This window comes from Carassius carassius, chromosome 21 (assembly GCF_963082965.1).
Source record: "Carassius carassius chromosome 21, fCarCar2.1, whole genome shotgun sequence".
In the NCBI taxonomy this organism is placed as follows: domain Eukaryota; kingdom Metazoa; phylum Chordata; class Actinopteri; order Cypriniformes; family Cyprinidae; genus Carassius; species Carassius carassius.
Window position 1 is genome coordinate 24,893,609 of NC_081775.1, and position 16,232 is coordinate 24,909,840.

Below are 16,232 nucleotides of genomic sequence, written 5' to 3' on the forward strand. Positions count from 1 at the left end.
ACAGGTAATAACTTGGGCTACATTTGATTACAGTACACGATACCTGTAACATTAGTTTGTTGTACGTGTGACTTATAACAGAAGGTAATGCAGCTTCCAAAAGACAAAAAATAGGCGATTAATATTTTATTAATATTAATAAAATCACACCGGCGTGAGAACGTTCAGCGAGCCAGCTGCTAAATTCAGATCTGTGATCGCTTGCTGGCGCTGAGCCAGAGATAGAGCACTGCTCATTATAACCAATCACACACGATTCTGTTGAGCTTATGAATGCAATGGCCAATCAGAGGCGTTCAGATGAGTCTTCGCTAAAATCCCGGTGCTTCCTTCACTCACTGACTGAATACCTCTTTCTGGTGAATTCTCTCATCAGAAACAACAAAGTGCAGATGTGTGTACGAATCTGTAAATAAGATATTGATTTCACAGTTTCAGTGATTTTAAAGGGAGTTTCTGAGAGTGATTGATAGACTGTCAGCGAAAATGATCTTTAATAATGTAAATGTTATTTGCTCTCTTTATGAACAATGAAAGATTATTAGCAGTTTTTATATCACATTGACTTTCAATGTTAAATTCACATTTAATATAAAGTCAGTCGTATTAAAAATATGTTATGGCATGACACCTATATCTGTTAAGTAAACAGACAGATGCTCTGTAACTTAACGGTAATGTGAGGAGTTTTCTCTCTTCTATGTCAGAGGTTATTTATACATATATAATACATACTTTAAAATATAATTTATTTCGTGATGCAAATCCAAATTTTCATCAGCTGTTACTCCAGTTTTCAGAGTTATGATCCTTCAAAATATAATACTAATATATTGATTTATTACCAGTGCTGGAAACAGTATTGATGCTTAATATTTTTTTGGTGCTATATATCTAAATAAAAATAGGCTCAGTATATATGAGCCAACTACTTGAGTAGATTTTTTATCCGATACTTTTTTACTCTTACTCAAGTAACTATTCAGACTAGTACTTTTACTTTTAATTGAGTAAATATTTCTATTAAGTACTTTTACTTGAGTACAGTTTTTGGGTACTCTACCCACCTCTGATCTTAATATAACTCTGTAAAAGAAGACACCTGGGAGTTTGTTTTACAAAAAATAGATCAAATAAAAACAGATATTATAAATATTACATATGAGACTACTTTTTGAGCATTAGAAATATATTGGAGTCAAAGCCAAGGATTAACTCATTTAAAAAGTTTTATGAAACATTACATAAGACTATGTCTAATAATAAAGTGCTAATAAAGTGTTGTGTGGTGTAGGTGAAGTATTGTACTGATAAGAAGAAATCTGAATAAAATAACACAAGTTTATATTTATGCACTTTCCCTGCTGAGAAGACTTGCGTTGCTGGTCATAGTGTTACCACTAGGATTTTTTTAAGTAGCTTAACCAGCTAAATGTTCTTTTGCTTAACAGCTTCACTAGAAAGAGCATGTTAATGGCCATTGCTAATGAACAGCTTGGTCCTGCTGTCTTCCTCTAGCTAGACCAGCACCAATCCAGCACTAACTAACAACAATCAGTCAAGCTGGTCTTATCAGTAGGGTTATCAGAAGTGCAGGGATGCTCAAACCCGTAATGGAGGTCAGCTCCATGGATGGCTGAGTGTCGGTGACCTCTATCTCGATGCTGGTGTTGAGAGAGGATATATCCTGATTCAAGCATCCGTGGTTGTTATTATCGTTCTCGCCAGAACTCAGAGTTGCCTGTGGGGACTGCTGGAGTGTGCTGTCCGTGAGCTGCAGAGTTGCAGGCTCTGAGTCCTGAAGTGGGTTTTTGCGGGGGGAATTGTCTGGTTTGGTTTCTGATGATTCAGAATTATCTGGTTTGTTCTGCCTGTGGAAGAGAAGAAGTTAATAGCTGAATTTCTCTCTCCAGTCTTCCAACAAAGAATACTGTGTACTTGGCTATAAAAAATAAAAAAATTATATGTGAAATTAAAGTAAACTGTCGCCATGAAGTTATGTGAATAGAGCTGTTCAGTCATGATGTCAATTTGTAGATCAACCTGAAAGGCCAATTTGCCAGTTTCCTCACAAAGTTCAAACTTTCGAAGCAGCAGATTTTGATTTAGGAGTAAAATAAGGTCTGTGAAGGAATAGTTCACCCAGAAATAAACATTCTGTCATTAATAACTCACCATGATCCAAACCCTAAAGACCTTCATTCATCTTGTGAACACAAATTAAGATATTATTGATGAAATCCAAGAGCTTTTTGACCCTGCATAGAACTACCACGTCCAAGGCCCCGAAACATAAGGACATAGATAAAATAAATGCAAGCTTAGAAATCTCATGGATTTCTTCAAAATATCTTAATTTGGAATCCAAAGATGAACGAAGATCTTATGGGTTTGGAATGACATGAAAGTGATTACTTAATGACAGAATTTTCATTTTTGGGTGAACTATCCCTTTAACATGATGCTCACATTTGTTTTACATTGCAACGCTGAATATTCAGCAGCCATTTGTCCTGTTTTCAATGTCACATAATTCTTCTGAAATTATTATAATATGTTAATTTGGTGCTGAAGAAACATTTCTTATTATTATCAATTTTGAATTCAGTTGTGCCGCTTAATATTTTTGTTGAAACAATGATACACAGTTTTTTAGGATTTTTTGATAAATAGAAAGTTTAAAAGAAAATATTTTTTTGTAATATCTTAAATTTCTTTTGATCAATTTAGTTTGCCCTTGCTAAATAAAAGTATTACTTTCTTTACAAAAAAAAGTTGTGTATATAAAGTATATAAACTGATACAATTATAAAAATCAAAATAAATTAAACAAATCAAATTAAACAAATCAAATTAAACAAACTACCTCTGTTCAAGCACTCTGCTGTCTGGAATGGTCTCTCCATCATTCTTTAAATCATTATCATATCCATCATTCCCTGGCCTTTGTTCTCTACTGTCAACATCACCATCTCCTAATGGTGTCTCTTTACCCCTTGCATCTGTGTGAAGTTCCCGGTGGCGTAGGCGTCGGGTCCTGGGGCCCATATCAGGGGTCAGCATGTCCCCCTGTGCAGGAGGCCTGTACTTACGGACTGCCCGTTGCCGCCTGTTTCCATTCAGTCTGGGGCAATGGTTGTTGATGTCTAGAGTGCCCTCGGGTGAGGTCTTTGATTCAGACGGCTCTGTCAGGGGTAGGTTCAGCGTCACTGGGGGTTCAGGGGCGGATATGTCCACAGGCATTGGTGGCTCCGGTATTGGAATAGCGAAAGGGGGTTCAGGAATAGGAATGGACAGAGCTTGCTCATCAACAGGCATGTCCATAGGCATAGGTGGCTCCAAGGTAGCCTCTGGCATGGTGGTGGTTGTTGTGGCCTCTATGGCTCTGTGCTTGCTGTTAGATGGAGATAATCCAGGCTTCTTGTGATGATGGCAGCCAGGTGGTCCATCGTGCTCCTCACTGGGGCTGCTGAAAAGGATCTCGCGGCTGGACATCTGTCTATGTCGGCGCAACTGGCTGGTCCTCTGCTCCCAAACTGACATGGTCAATCTCCTCCTTCTTTCTCTCCTGGACATGAAAGAGTTAGAGGCATTGAATGGACGAGGATCAGCCAGAATCTCTGAATCCTCAAACGAGTAGGCCGCACGGCTCCGGTGAATTGCACGCTTTCTGTACAGGTAAGGCCTCCTCCTCCTCCTAAGGAAAAAGAGAGAGGACACACAATAAGACTGAATGCCAAACTAAATGTTTCAGCTGCTATGCCATAACAATTGTTTATATTAAATTAGCACTGAGCATAACAAAACCCTTTCTACCCTTCTGAAAAGACCAACATAGTCCAGTGGTTCTCAGTTGGTTTCGCTTCAGAACTCTATATTACAATGGACAACAAGTGAGAAAAAAATAAACAACAAAATCTATTCATTTATTGTTTTTTTTTTCTTATTTCTGAAGTTTTACAAATCTCAAAAATTAAACATTGACATTTTTATTCCAACCATGAGCTATTTTGGTCCATCAAAATCAGCAATTTGCTTTCAGTTTAACATTACATTTACAGTTTGAATGTTTGGTTTCTACGTGTATCTAGAATTTCAATGGACTCATGCTCTTAGCAGCCAATAATTCATTGTACAAAACACACCTGTCCACACTGGAATACACTTGTGCAGCTTCTACCAAGTGACAGGTTTAATTTGCAGATTAACTTTTTATTGGACAGATGACAAAAATATTTTTTCCTTCCCATTTAATGTTGATAAGACTATTTATATTGCTATTCTAAATATCTAATTTATGTTCACATTTAGTGTTTACCCAAGGAAACCTGCGACCCACCAGTCGAGAACCACTGGCTTAGATCATTCAGTTGACAGCTGGTTCACCAAGAACATTTTACTATTTAAGAAATATGTAGGGCATCGGCATAAAAACAACAACAACATCATGGTGACCAGGTGCACTGTTCAGGTCAGCAGGGTAGCTGAATATGAGAACTGAAGTATCTGTAGGCAAAACATTTAACAGACTGTTGTTAACAATACTCTGCAACATGTGGTAGAAAGGGTCCATTAAATTTATTTCATGACTTTGTATTTTTGAGTGACTGGAATTCATGGTCCAGCTTTTAACGACAGCAGAGATGGAAAACAACTGGATAGAGTTGCAATATCAAAGTGGAAAACTAAACAGCGAAACTGGAAATAGAGTAGATTTCAGAATGGAGAGAGAAAAAAGAGTGCAGGAAATTTCATTGCAGGAAACTGACAAATCAAATTCCAAAGATCAGACTTGAAAATGTGAAATCAGACATTTGATAGAGATGGTGGAAAAGAAAGCTTCACCCAGATAGATAAATTAGGGGGTGCTGAATGTTAAAATGGAAATAAACAGACTATTACTTACTGGTACTTGTACTCTTGTGTGGTCCGTGTAATCAACGAGCGATTGGTTAAAAACAAGACATTAGTGCTTTCAAGAACAAGGACAAAACAAGCCAAGCATCACAGCCCAAAAGGTCATTGACTAAAGCAGAGACAAATACTGTTTTTCAGTTGTATTTCAATGCTCTGCTAAAGTCCTTTTTTTTTTTTTTTTTTTTTTTCGTTTAACATGTTGTATTTATACTATTTCTGATTCTAAACTAATGTTACAACTGAACTAAAGTCACAAAGTTTTTTAAAAATTAAAAAGAAAAAAGTTTTGAGCTGTGTAGCAGGGCAGCAAAGCGTCACATGACAACATGATGGTAATTATATTAGATAAGAAGCAACAGTATACTGGAACATTTTGAAATGCTGAGACAGTAAGAAACATGGCACAGATATAAGACATATATAAATGGGATCTATATGCATAAGCACACAATATCAGAAAGAGAGAGCACCCTGATTAATTTCTTTAGTAGTCAACTGGTCATACATATGCATTTCCCAGGGATGACGTCCATAGTTGTCATGCTAATTGAAGACATGCATTCATTTCCCAGTTCTCGTCAAGCAGTTTCAGACATGCTGCAACAGCCTTTTTTTTTTTTTACTATGAAGTAAACATGCAAGATCCAAATGCCACAGGCCACAATTTCCAGTCTAAGTTCACTGACAACCAACCAGCTCTCAAATTATCTCTCAAAATGCAGTAGAGAAGAGACCCTGTGGTATTCACATCATACATCAATTTATTCTGACAAAGGCATGGCCTCCATTGCCTCATACAGAATCTGGTTTGTTTGGTTTTGTTTTCAGTAATTGTCCAGCAAACATGTATAATATTAGTCTCTCATCATTCAGTAATGACATTAAAGCCTCTTTTCTATACAATGACACTCATCAAAAACATTGGTTATTAGTTATTTCAAATTGCGAGCATGCCCCCTAAAAAGTATATAAGTATATAGTATATTACAACAAATGTTTCACAGGGTCCAAATATAACACTTGCCAAGCACCAAATGGGAATAAAAGTTGGATTTGAGGAAATCAATTTGCCGATGTCTAGCAACTATAAGAAATTATGTATAATGTTGCAATTCAACAAACTGTAAGAATGATGTAAGACATGTAAAAGAATGTCTTAAAATAAGAAAGATATAAACTATCTTTTAAAAATACTCATGTATCCTCTAAAAACTTTAATCACAGTGGGAAACATACCATTAGTAGTTTATCTAGAAGGCTGGGATGATTTTCTTTCTCCAGAACTCCATGTGGCAACACAATTTTTTTTTCTCATTAAGCCACCAAATGAATATAATAAAAAGAAAATCACAAAGTAGTTTAACATATTCGTGACAGGTACATACTGACTCATCTTGTACATGATCCTATAAATAATGCTGTTTGTGCTATCTGCCACTAACAGGCAAGGTAAACAGCTAAATAAATAAATCACCCTTAGGGATGTAACAACGCACGTAACGAGCTGGTGGAAAACCTATAAAAATAAGTGACATTTTAAGTTGGTCAAAATGTTAAACGAACTGTGATTTGAGGGTGGGGTTTTATATGAATCTTCAGAAAAGTTTAAATGGTATTTTCATTTCATCTTACCTCTGTATAATGCATATTAAGGTAGTGTTTATAAGCGCAACACTGTTTTGTTTACAGCAGTAACCAAAGAAATGCTATAATGCTGCTGTTCCTTAATTGCCACCTGCTGTCAGAAAGTTTATTTGTGCTCTTATTCAGCCCTTCTGCTGTTTTTGTTTTGTTAAGGTACGTTTTATGCATTATAGTTTCACAAAGCTAAAGTCAAATTTCAAATTTTGAAATCATACAATCTGACTTAGAAAAAAACTGCTCATGCACCATGTATGCAGGATCTTTGTTTGGACTGTGATTCAAATGCAGTGGTTGCCTCTAATTTTAAATGTAAAGGGCACAAGCAAACCCTTATTTTGTTTATTTGAAGTGATTACTTTTGTTTTTATGATTTGTTTATATGATTTTGGATTTGAAATATTTACATTTCACAAAGAAATGTGCAGCAATAATGAAAGGACATCTATTCATTTATAATTTGGCTTGAAATTTTGTTCAAAAATATTGTGAGAAAATTGTATTGTAAAATCTGTATCGTGAACAGAGGTGGAAAGTAACGAATTACATTTACTCGCGTTACTGTAATTGAGTAGCTTTTTTGTGTACTAATACTTTTTAAAGTAATTTTTTAAATCTGTAATTTTACTTTTACTTAAGTATATTTTGTTTGAAGTATTGTACTTCGCTACATTTTAAAACACATTAATTACTGAGTAAAAAAAATAAAAATAAAAAAAATAAATCGCTCCCTGGAAACTACGGCATAATGGGCAGGAGGGCAAACTGGCGCTAAAATCACAAGAAAGATGCAGACAGACAAAACAGGCGTTAGTGGTGCAGACACCGCTGAAAACGAAACCCCGTCATATTCTGAAGTTTAACTCGAAGGAAATGAAGTGAACCCCTGGCCATATGTATGCTCTATTATGCAGTGTGAGCTGTACTTTCCTAGGAAGACCAAACTAGCAGCTTATAAAATCTCGACAAGACATCAACCCTTCGCAAGAATGTAGAGGTAAGCTAAATAATTGCATCGTTGCATTGGTGGTTAAAATGATGCTTTGACATTTTAGCAAGAGGTTTTGGACAAATTAGCTAAAAAGACTTTTTAATGATGTGCGCGCGCATTTATAGTGCGTTCTTTCACTGTGTGATTCAGTCTCCTAAAATGCATTTAGAATGATCACAAAATTGAAGATATAGGGGCAGAAAATTCACATATTTATATAATTTCATATATTAAATCAAAATCACACAAAGAATGCCATCGTTTCCTCCAAAAATCATCATGAATATATACATACATATATATAACAGTTCAGTAAACAAGTTAATTAAGAGACTTGCGTTTTAGACACCATATTGCCTTTTTTAGCTCTATTTCTACAACAGAAAATAATTCCAAACACAGCCATCAAAGCACAGTTTTGCGTCTCTGAGCAACGTGACAGTGTTTCGTTCCTGAATGAATCAACCGTTTAAATGATTCGGTTCAATCGCAATGACTCACTTATTAACAGTGACTTGCTGACACATACTGGCCATTTTAATTTCACATTTAAAGTATCTTTTGATTTTTTTAAAATAATTAATTTCTTATCATTTCAAATGAGTATTCAACATTTTATGTCTTGTATATCAAAACATTATTCATGCATTTGTAACTGCAGGTTAAATGCATTCTTGTCCTGCACTAAACAGTGTAATACATCTAAATGCCACTTCCAATGAATCTTCTGCATTTCCTCTGCATTAAAAGATGAGTTTGTTGATACTGATTTGCCTGGTAACAGCCCAAATGTTTTATTATTCTAAATAACTGATTCCTTTAATTAAAAACAACTAGTTTGAGATTAATAGACCTATCCCAGGGGTGTCAAACTCAGTTCCTGGAGGGCCATAGCCCTGCAGAGTTTAGTTCTAACCCTGCTCCAGCACACATATCATGTAGTTTTCAAATAAACCTAAATGATTAGATTAGCTGGATCAGGTGTGTTTAATTAGGGTTATATCTAAACTGTGCAGGACTGTGGCCCTCCAGGAACTGAGTTTGACACCCTTGGCCTGTCCCATTTTGACTCCCTCCCACTGTTAAAATGTAATTTTTACTCTGAGTAAATTTTAAATGAGCTACTTTTCACTTTTACTTGAGTAGATTTTTAGACTGGTACTTTTACTTGTACTTAAGTAAAATTTCATTAATGTAATGGTACTTTTACTTGAGTAGAATATTTTTGTACTCTTTCCACCTCTGATCGTGAATCATATCACATTTTAAGTTAAGTGAGTTTGTTACATCCCTAATTGCGATATATATATATATATATACACATGTATCATGTATAATTTTTTCTCATATCACTTGCTAGAGGCAAAAAAGTGTAGCAAAAAGTTATTTTGGACCCTGATTTTACATTTCTTGACTGAAAATTTCACACTTGACTTTTTCCCCTTTTAGTCACAGTACCTAATGGGTTCAGGAAGCACCTTATATATCACCTCCAGTATTAAATAGCATTTTAGCAGAGGTGAATCCATGCTTACAGGGACTTTCATGATATATAACCACTCTCAAGTCAGAAAAACTAACTCAAGTCACTAAATGTACTGTGCTATCAATGAAAATAAAAAAATATAAAAATTTGCTTCTAAAGAGTCTATGATCAATCAAGAGATGTAAAGGTGATTGTATTGTAATGTTGAGGACACACTATGACTGGTCAACCCAACTTGCACATGCTCAACTCCAGGAGTCTGACATCACACATCCATGCAGTGTTAAATTCCCAAAATCACAGAAAGATGCATGTGTGTATAAACTCCAGTTATAAAAACTTTTATCTGTGGGTTTAACCTCCCTTTTTAGCCATTAGATTCACTAAGATTTAGGCTAGCGGGATGTTCTTGCAAAGGATATAACATAAGACTACACACCCAGGCTGACCAGTGTAAAGGCATTCAAAACTATTTAATTCTCTTTTTGACGGGAACAAAGTCGTCTCTATGACAACATCATAGACTCATCCCTTCAAAGACTGGGAGGCTTGCCGGTTGCTATGACAACTTGCTGTTGATTTTGAAGCAAATAATTGTGCTTTGAGAATAAAGAGCCCCAAAAAAACAACCGAAAGAACATTGTGTACAACCTTCAACAAGGGTAAATAATTTTGTTGGTCTCAAGTAACTGTCTTTCGCAAACTATCTAGGAAAGCAAAACCCTAAAAGTTGTAATACTTTTTTTTTACTGTTTCTGTAACTGTGTAGCATTTAATTTAAATGGTACAGAGTGAAAGATATATCTGTAAATGCAAAAACTTTAACTGTTTACATACTTTGGCATCAATACATCAATACCCTTTTAGACTCAAACTAGCTTGTGCATCTAGGTCAATATGGCCAGGTACTAAAGCTTCAAAGTTCTACAGGTATACTTGGCAGACATGCCAATTTAGATGTCTCTGAAGCCAGACTAAAATATCTCAGACATAAAACTGGTGTTAGAAGTGTTAGTTGGTATATTAGCATCTCTTGTGAGAGGGCGAACGAGCAGGCAAGGGTGTACTTGGTTCACTTACTCTGAAGACATGAAAGAGGACATGGGCCCAACCTCCTTGGCTTTCTGCAGGGCATGTTTCTGATTAAACGCCTTTTCCTCCTCCTCTTCATCCTTCAGGACAGCAAGGCATTTTTCGTTATACAATCGCTTTACAAATCCTTCAACATATAAATCTAAAAGAACCTTGCTGGATATACCTTTGTGAGCTCCTGGGCATTGGCCAAATTGTCAACAGCGATAGCCAAGAAAACATTGAGCAGTGTATCTGACCATTTTGTCAAGGATTTTGGTTCAAAACAATGAGCTATACAGCAATAACCACCAAAACTAAGGAGGACAGATTTAACCCAACATACAATATTATGCAATCAGCTTAGAGTTTCAAGTAAACGTGCAATCATCTTATAAGCTTAGCAATGACAGGCAAATAAAAAAAGCAAGATGCATTTTGTTGAAGGACCACAGAGATAACTGAAGTGAAAAATCATGCACAGAAAGAAAATGAATGTGTATTAGGAAGAAAATAAGGTCAATTTTGATTCCACGTTGACTTAAGAATTATTGAAGACCTGAAGAATATCACACACACAACACACACACAACACACACACACACACACACACACACACACTAGGTATTGCTGGTCATGGACAGAGAAAGATTCAACATAGGATACAATTTCCAAACAGAGTTAGGACAATGAAGTAGACAGATGACCACATCCCAGACTTCACGCCACCTTGAGACCGAATTCCATTGTACATGACTTCATTCCAGTCCTCGCCAGTGAGAATCTAGAAACACAGTGAACTTATTTCAGGCCTTTACAGAGAGCTTCCCATACTTCAGCAGAATAATTTGACAGATGCTTCCCCTTGCATGTCTGTCTATTAAATATTTCAGCTAATCTGACAATGCTTCTGCTACCATCAAAAGAGATTCCAATAAAATATTTTACCAAATTCCATTCCCCAGGATTTTAATGATTTTCCCCACAAATTTGCCAAAAAATCTACAAATTTTGTTTTGGCCTAAAAGTATTTTTTCTGTGCTGGAACTTCTTTGTTTTATTTTCATTATTATAAAGGGAAGATAGATTATGTTTTGTGACAAAGTATGTTTTTGTTCTGGGCTTTGATGTTCATTTCCTCTCTATCTACTGTATGTAATTAAATCTTGGTCTAATTAATTAGCCTTCCTTCTAAGCCATTTTCCAATAAGAAACATCCAGACTCTTGCATTATACTAAGATTACAACTGGGTGAAATCTTACTTGAAACACTGTCATTATGGCTGCTGGAAAAGTGTCAAAATTAGTGGGTGTGTAGTCTTCAAAGATGAACCTGTAAAGAAAAAACACATATTTGCAAGCCATTTTATTCTAAATGTATCTGACCAGGTTACTGAATAATAGATTATTTGCTTTTCTCCAACCGGTTGGACCTGATCTATTTTCTATTGTCTAGCTACACCTGTCACATAGAGTTATAGTTCCACTCTAAACATAATTTTTGGTATGAAATGTAATGCCATGTTTGATATGGGTATTGCTGAGTCAGGATTAAAGCAAGCTGAAGATTTAACATTGTTATTGCAAATAACATAAAGAGCAGCTCATAACTACAGGTGTAGCATTCAAACATCTTCACTAATGATAAATCCATATTTAAACGGGTCTACGGGCACTGTCTGTGCTTGACTGATAAAATATTACCTTCCACCAAAGAGCTGCATGCCCAGAAGTGCAAAGACCACAATGAAGAGGAAAAGCAGGAAGAGCAAACTGATAATAGACTTCATGGAGTTCATCAGAGACACAACCAGGTTCCTCAGGGATGCCCAGTACCTTAATAACAAAACACAAATACTGCATCTCTAAGTTCAAAATAGGGACAACCAGAACAGAGTAAAGACGTAAATAGATAGAATATTGTCTCTGCAAGAAGCAAACAAACTCAAGTGGCTGTTATCCCAGGCAAGCCTGCACTTACTTTGTGATCTTGAAAATTCTCAACAATCGCAAGGCACGCAGAACACTGATCCCAAAGGATGTGCCAGGTCTGAAGAACCCCCACAGCACCTCAAAAATGCTCCCCACTATCACCTGGATGGAATTCAGGAATTGTACCTCTTTAAATATGCCAAAATGATGATGTCAATGATGTAAACAAATCTGTCTAAAGGTATGGTCACATTAGCAAAATTTCACAAGTAAAAAAGTTCCACTGTCTGTTGGTTAGCAATGTATAGAGCACAACAAATGTTACTTACCTAATGAAATTCAACAACGAAACTTGACCACACAATGGTAAATGAGACTATCTATCTATATGTAGACATATGCTATATATATATATATATATATATATATATATACTGTATATATATACTGGAGGACCCCCTCGAAAACGAGATGTTTCATCTCAAGGGGTTAATCCTCGCAATAAAGATATGTTAATATATAATATTATATATATATATATTATATAATATATATATATATATATATATATATATATATATATATACAGTATATATATATATATGTATATATATGTATATATATATATATATATATATATACAGTATATATATGTGTATATATATATATATATATATATATATATATATATATATATATATATATATACACACACATACATGCACATATTTAATACAAAATTAAATCAAACATTAATTGTATGTTAGATGTTAGAACTAGTTTTACAGTTTTCAAACAGAAAACATTTTTAAAAAATGTAACAGGATATGTATTAATGGAAAGGGCCAGGTGCAAATGTTCGGATTAAATGAAAGATTATCCAATAGGCTAATCATTATATAATGACACAGTCCAGAACTACAACTGAATTATACATAAATAAAGCTACATATTGATATTCAGTGCTGGGTTCTCAAATTTACATAGAAATTAGAGACATGTTCATAGTGCTCAGAGTGGAGAGGCGTAACTTCAAAAAAGATTAAATTCGATTTACGGTTTCATCTGCTCTTATTGTTTTGCACTGCTTTAATCTTTCATGATAAAAAACTCATTTTTGGAGTCATCACCTTCATCCTTGTTGACACTTGCACTGTTGTGCTATCTTCATTCCAAAGAAGAGTATGGGAAGGATGACACTTACACCAAAATCAAAGCAGTTGAAGGAGGAGTGGAAATATAGTCTTGGTCCGAGTCCATACATCTTGAGAAACATCTCTGTAAGAAACAGGCCCAGAAACAGGAACTCTGCATAGTCTGCAATAAAAAGGAATCACTTTAAAGTTAAGACTTTGTTGTTGATCATGTATGACAGCATATCCACAGAGAGAAAAGTTCCATTTTGCTTGTGGTCTTACAAAGGAGATTAGACAACCACTGAGACTGCTTGTGGTGTACGATGGCAACACAGAAAGTGTTGAGGGCCACCAGACTCAGAACGATCCAGTAGAAGGTGTGAGTCTTCACCATACGGCGAACGGAGATCCGTAGCATGCGTTCTTTCCGACGAAAATAGGACGTTGGTCCTCTTTTAGCACTGCGTATGCTGGCTCTGTTCAATGGCATCCCTGATGGACAAAAATATTTATGAACTTGATCCACTTTTGTATACTTCTTGATTGAGTAAGGAGATTATTTCAGCTGTATGTGAATGATAATCTGAAAAAGTGCATATAATGACATGTGGGTGAATATTTAGCATCATCTAGACAGGATATGAAGGAGATTTGTGGGAGGAAACCACTCACCTACAGACGATATGTCAGCATAGTGCTCCTCTGGAGTTCTCCGAACATCATCCACCCCTCTTCTCTTTATTGTGGTGGCTCTTTTTAGCACTGAGAACACATACCAAATAATATCAATTGATCTTATTTTTTTATATTTCTCTTTTTCCAAACTAAACAAATAACTGAAATTATATGAAAGTATTTACGGGTTATAAAACATTGACAGACCCTTGATTTGCATTTGGGTCATATCACGCTGAATAGCCCTGCCCATGTCGTGTGGGCAATTATTCTATTACATTTTCCCAATTATAAATCAATAAAAATAATTCACATTTTTATGCAACTCCAAATATGTTTATCACCTTCCAAAAATATTTTTGTATTTATTTGTTTACTTAATCATTTAATCGGACAATGCACTTAAACAAATGCATAAAAACAATGTAAAATGTGTCAGGATGACTAATTTCCATCTGTAGCCCCAGGTTAGGTAGAAAAACTCAACCTTAAGCAAATTATTAAAATATTACCTGGAAAATATTTACTAAAAAAAAATGCTTTTTAATCGATGATGGAAACTTTTCATAAACACTGAACTTGTTTAGGCTGGCTTTGATTTTGTTAAGTCCTGCTGAATTTATGCTTTAAATGCCTACAGAGAAACTATGTGTCACTGAAAACTGCAGCAAGCTTAGGATATGATATGACAAATGAACAGCCATCACTCCGCTGTAATAATTTACTTCTCAATCATTTATAAAATATAACAGGCTAGATAGCAGCAACTGAAAGTTCCCCAATTTAATCAAAGCTTCTAGCCTAATAGCTTACACTAAGGGATGCATTCAACTGCAAATAAATCCGCTCGTTAGATTTCGCTGTTGTCATGGCAACAATAAAGTAAATACGAATGCCTGCAATTACATTTTATGTTTTAATCCTCTCTTCAGAGTGCAACCTGGATACTTACTGCTGTCAAGCCTCATTTACAAGGGCCAAAACAGGTCTCAGTCTCTCCTGACCCCCTAAAAATGTTTTCCATATAGGGCCCAGTTTTTTAAGACAATCATGTTAAATGGGATGATGGGACGTTCACAGCAGGGAAATCGAAATAACGGTTCACCATGGTAACTGCCTGTTTTCTATTCACACAGCCTCTGGGAAGCTGTCAATAAACATTTAATAAAATGATTCTGGGGAAAACCTGTCATCTTGTATAGGGTTTGGATGTCATGTGGTGGGTCTTCACGTCACAGATGTGCTCCTAGAGGACCATGATGTTTTGTTTACTTTGACATCAGTCTATTGAATTTAAAAATCCTGTGCTGTTTTATGGGAACAGAACAGACTTTATACTCCAGAACAGGCTATTGAATAAATGATGAAATCTGGTAGAGGGAGACTGTGTATTTACTATTGTGTTCAAAATAATCATATGACCCTAACCCTGACACATAATTAAAAAACTGCATCCCACAAATCTACGTGGGAAAATGAGAGAAAAACAGCAGAGGTCAAACATCTCACCATCCAAAGCAGAAGGTCCTGAATTCTTGTTCTCCTCTGCAAGCATCACCTCCTCTGCAAAATAAAAACACATTTGAATTTTAGCAAGTTGTGCACTTACAATTCGCTGAAAAACTGGCAATCGAATTTATTTATATAGGATATTGGAAAATGCAATCAAAGAAACCAATGAATAAGAAATATTTAAGATTTGCACTTTTTCTAGATCACTAAACAAGCAAGTTAGTGACATCGATCATGTGCACCGCTTTTTATTTTCAGATTTTCCTGCTTCTAGCGCAAAGTGCATTCTGGATAATTTTTAAATCATGCTGATGAACATTATCATTAGGTTTTGGGAATTTAACTGCTTTCATTTACAGCATTCTGAAATGTATATTTCTAGTTTATGTTACATTTGGATTGTTAATATATAGCAAATATAATTTGCCATGAAAAAAATAGCAAAATAGAAGCATTTTTTTTTCAACAAGTGTGTCTCTTTTTAATGGCTCTGAGCATCTGCTGTAGTATGGGGCGATGCTGTGGCACAGTGTGTTTTGACAGATTTGATTTACTTTATTTGTTTTGCATGGTGCATTTGCCAGCTCAGTATGTAAGAGTACCTGCACGGTCGATCCAGGCCCGATATCCGTTCAGCTCCCTCTCTATCTGTTGCTGCCTCCTGAGCTTCATGAAGGCTCTTCGGTTCTCTACCCGCTCTCGCTCTTTAGCAAACTCCCTACATGAGCCAACAGCATACAATTACCCACACAGAGAAAAACCACAGTGATGACACACTTAATTTATCAAAATGTTTCACCTGCAGAGTGAAGGAATGAAAGGCAGAGAGAGAGGCTGCATCCCAATTTGCATCATTTTTTAAAGTTGAAAT

At 35.6% G+C, this 16,232-nt stretch overlaps 1 protein-coding gene across 8 annotated transcripts in view; it reads right to left on the reverse strand.

Moving 5' to 3' along the window:
- The window catches only part of LOC132097958 (probable voltage-dependent R-type calcium channel subunit alpha-1E), a 146,306-nt gene that overhangs the window by 23,627 nt on the left and 106,447 nt on the right, over positions 1-16,232 (reverse strand). For 6 of the 8 annotated variants that reach the window (XM_059503993.1, XM_059503997.1, XM_059503992.1 and 3 more), the window contains 13 exons: positions 15,964-16,079; positions 15,359-15,412; positions 13,847-13,936; positions 13,457-13,666; positions 13,243-13,355; positions 12,088-12,200; positions 11,811-11,942; positions 11,370-11,439; positions 10,773-10,890; positions 10,294-10,361; positions 10,116-10,207; positions 2,867-3,697; positions 1,609-1,871 (listed from right to left, as the gene is read on the reverse strand). In XM_059503993.1, coding sequence (XP_059359976.1) covers positions 1,609-1,871; positions 2,867-3,697; positions 10,116-10,207; positions 10,294-10,361; positions 10,773-10,890; positions 11,370-11,439; positions 11,811-11,942; positions 12,088-12,200; positions 13,243-13,355; positions 13,457-13,666; positions 13,847-13,936; positions 15,359-15,412; positions 15,964-16,079 — 2,270 coding nt within the window. The remainder of the gene's footprint in view (positions 1-1,608; positions 1,872-2,866; positions 3,698-10,115; positions 10,208-10,293; positions 10,362-10,772; positions 10,891-11,369; positions 11,440-11,810; positions 11,943-12,087; positions 12,201-13,242; positions 13,356-13,456; positions 13,667-13,846; positions 13,937-15,358; positions 15,413-15,963; positions 16,080-16,232) is intronic. The other 2 variants (XM_059503999.1, XM_059503996.1) reach the window with 1 other exon arrangement.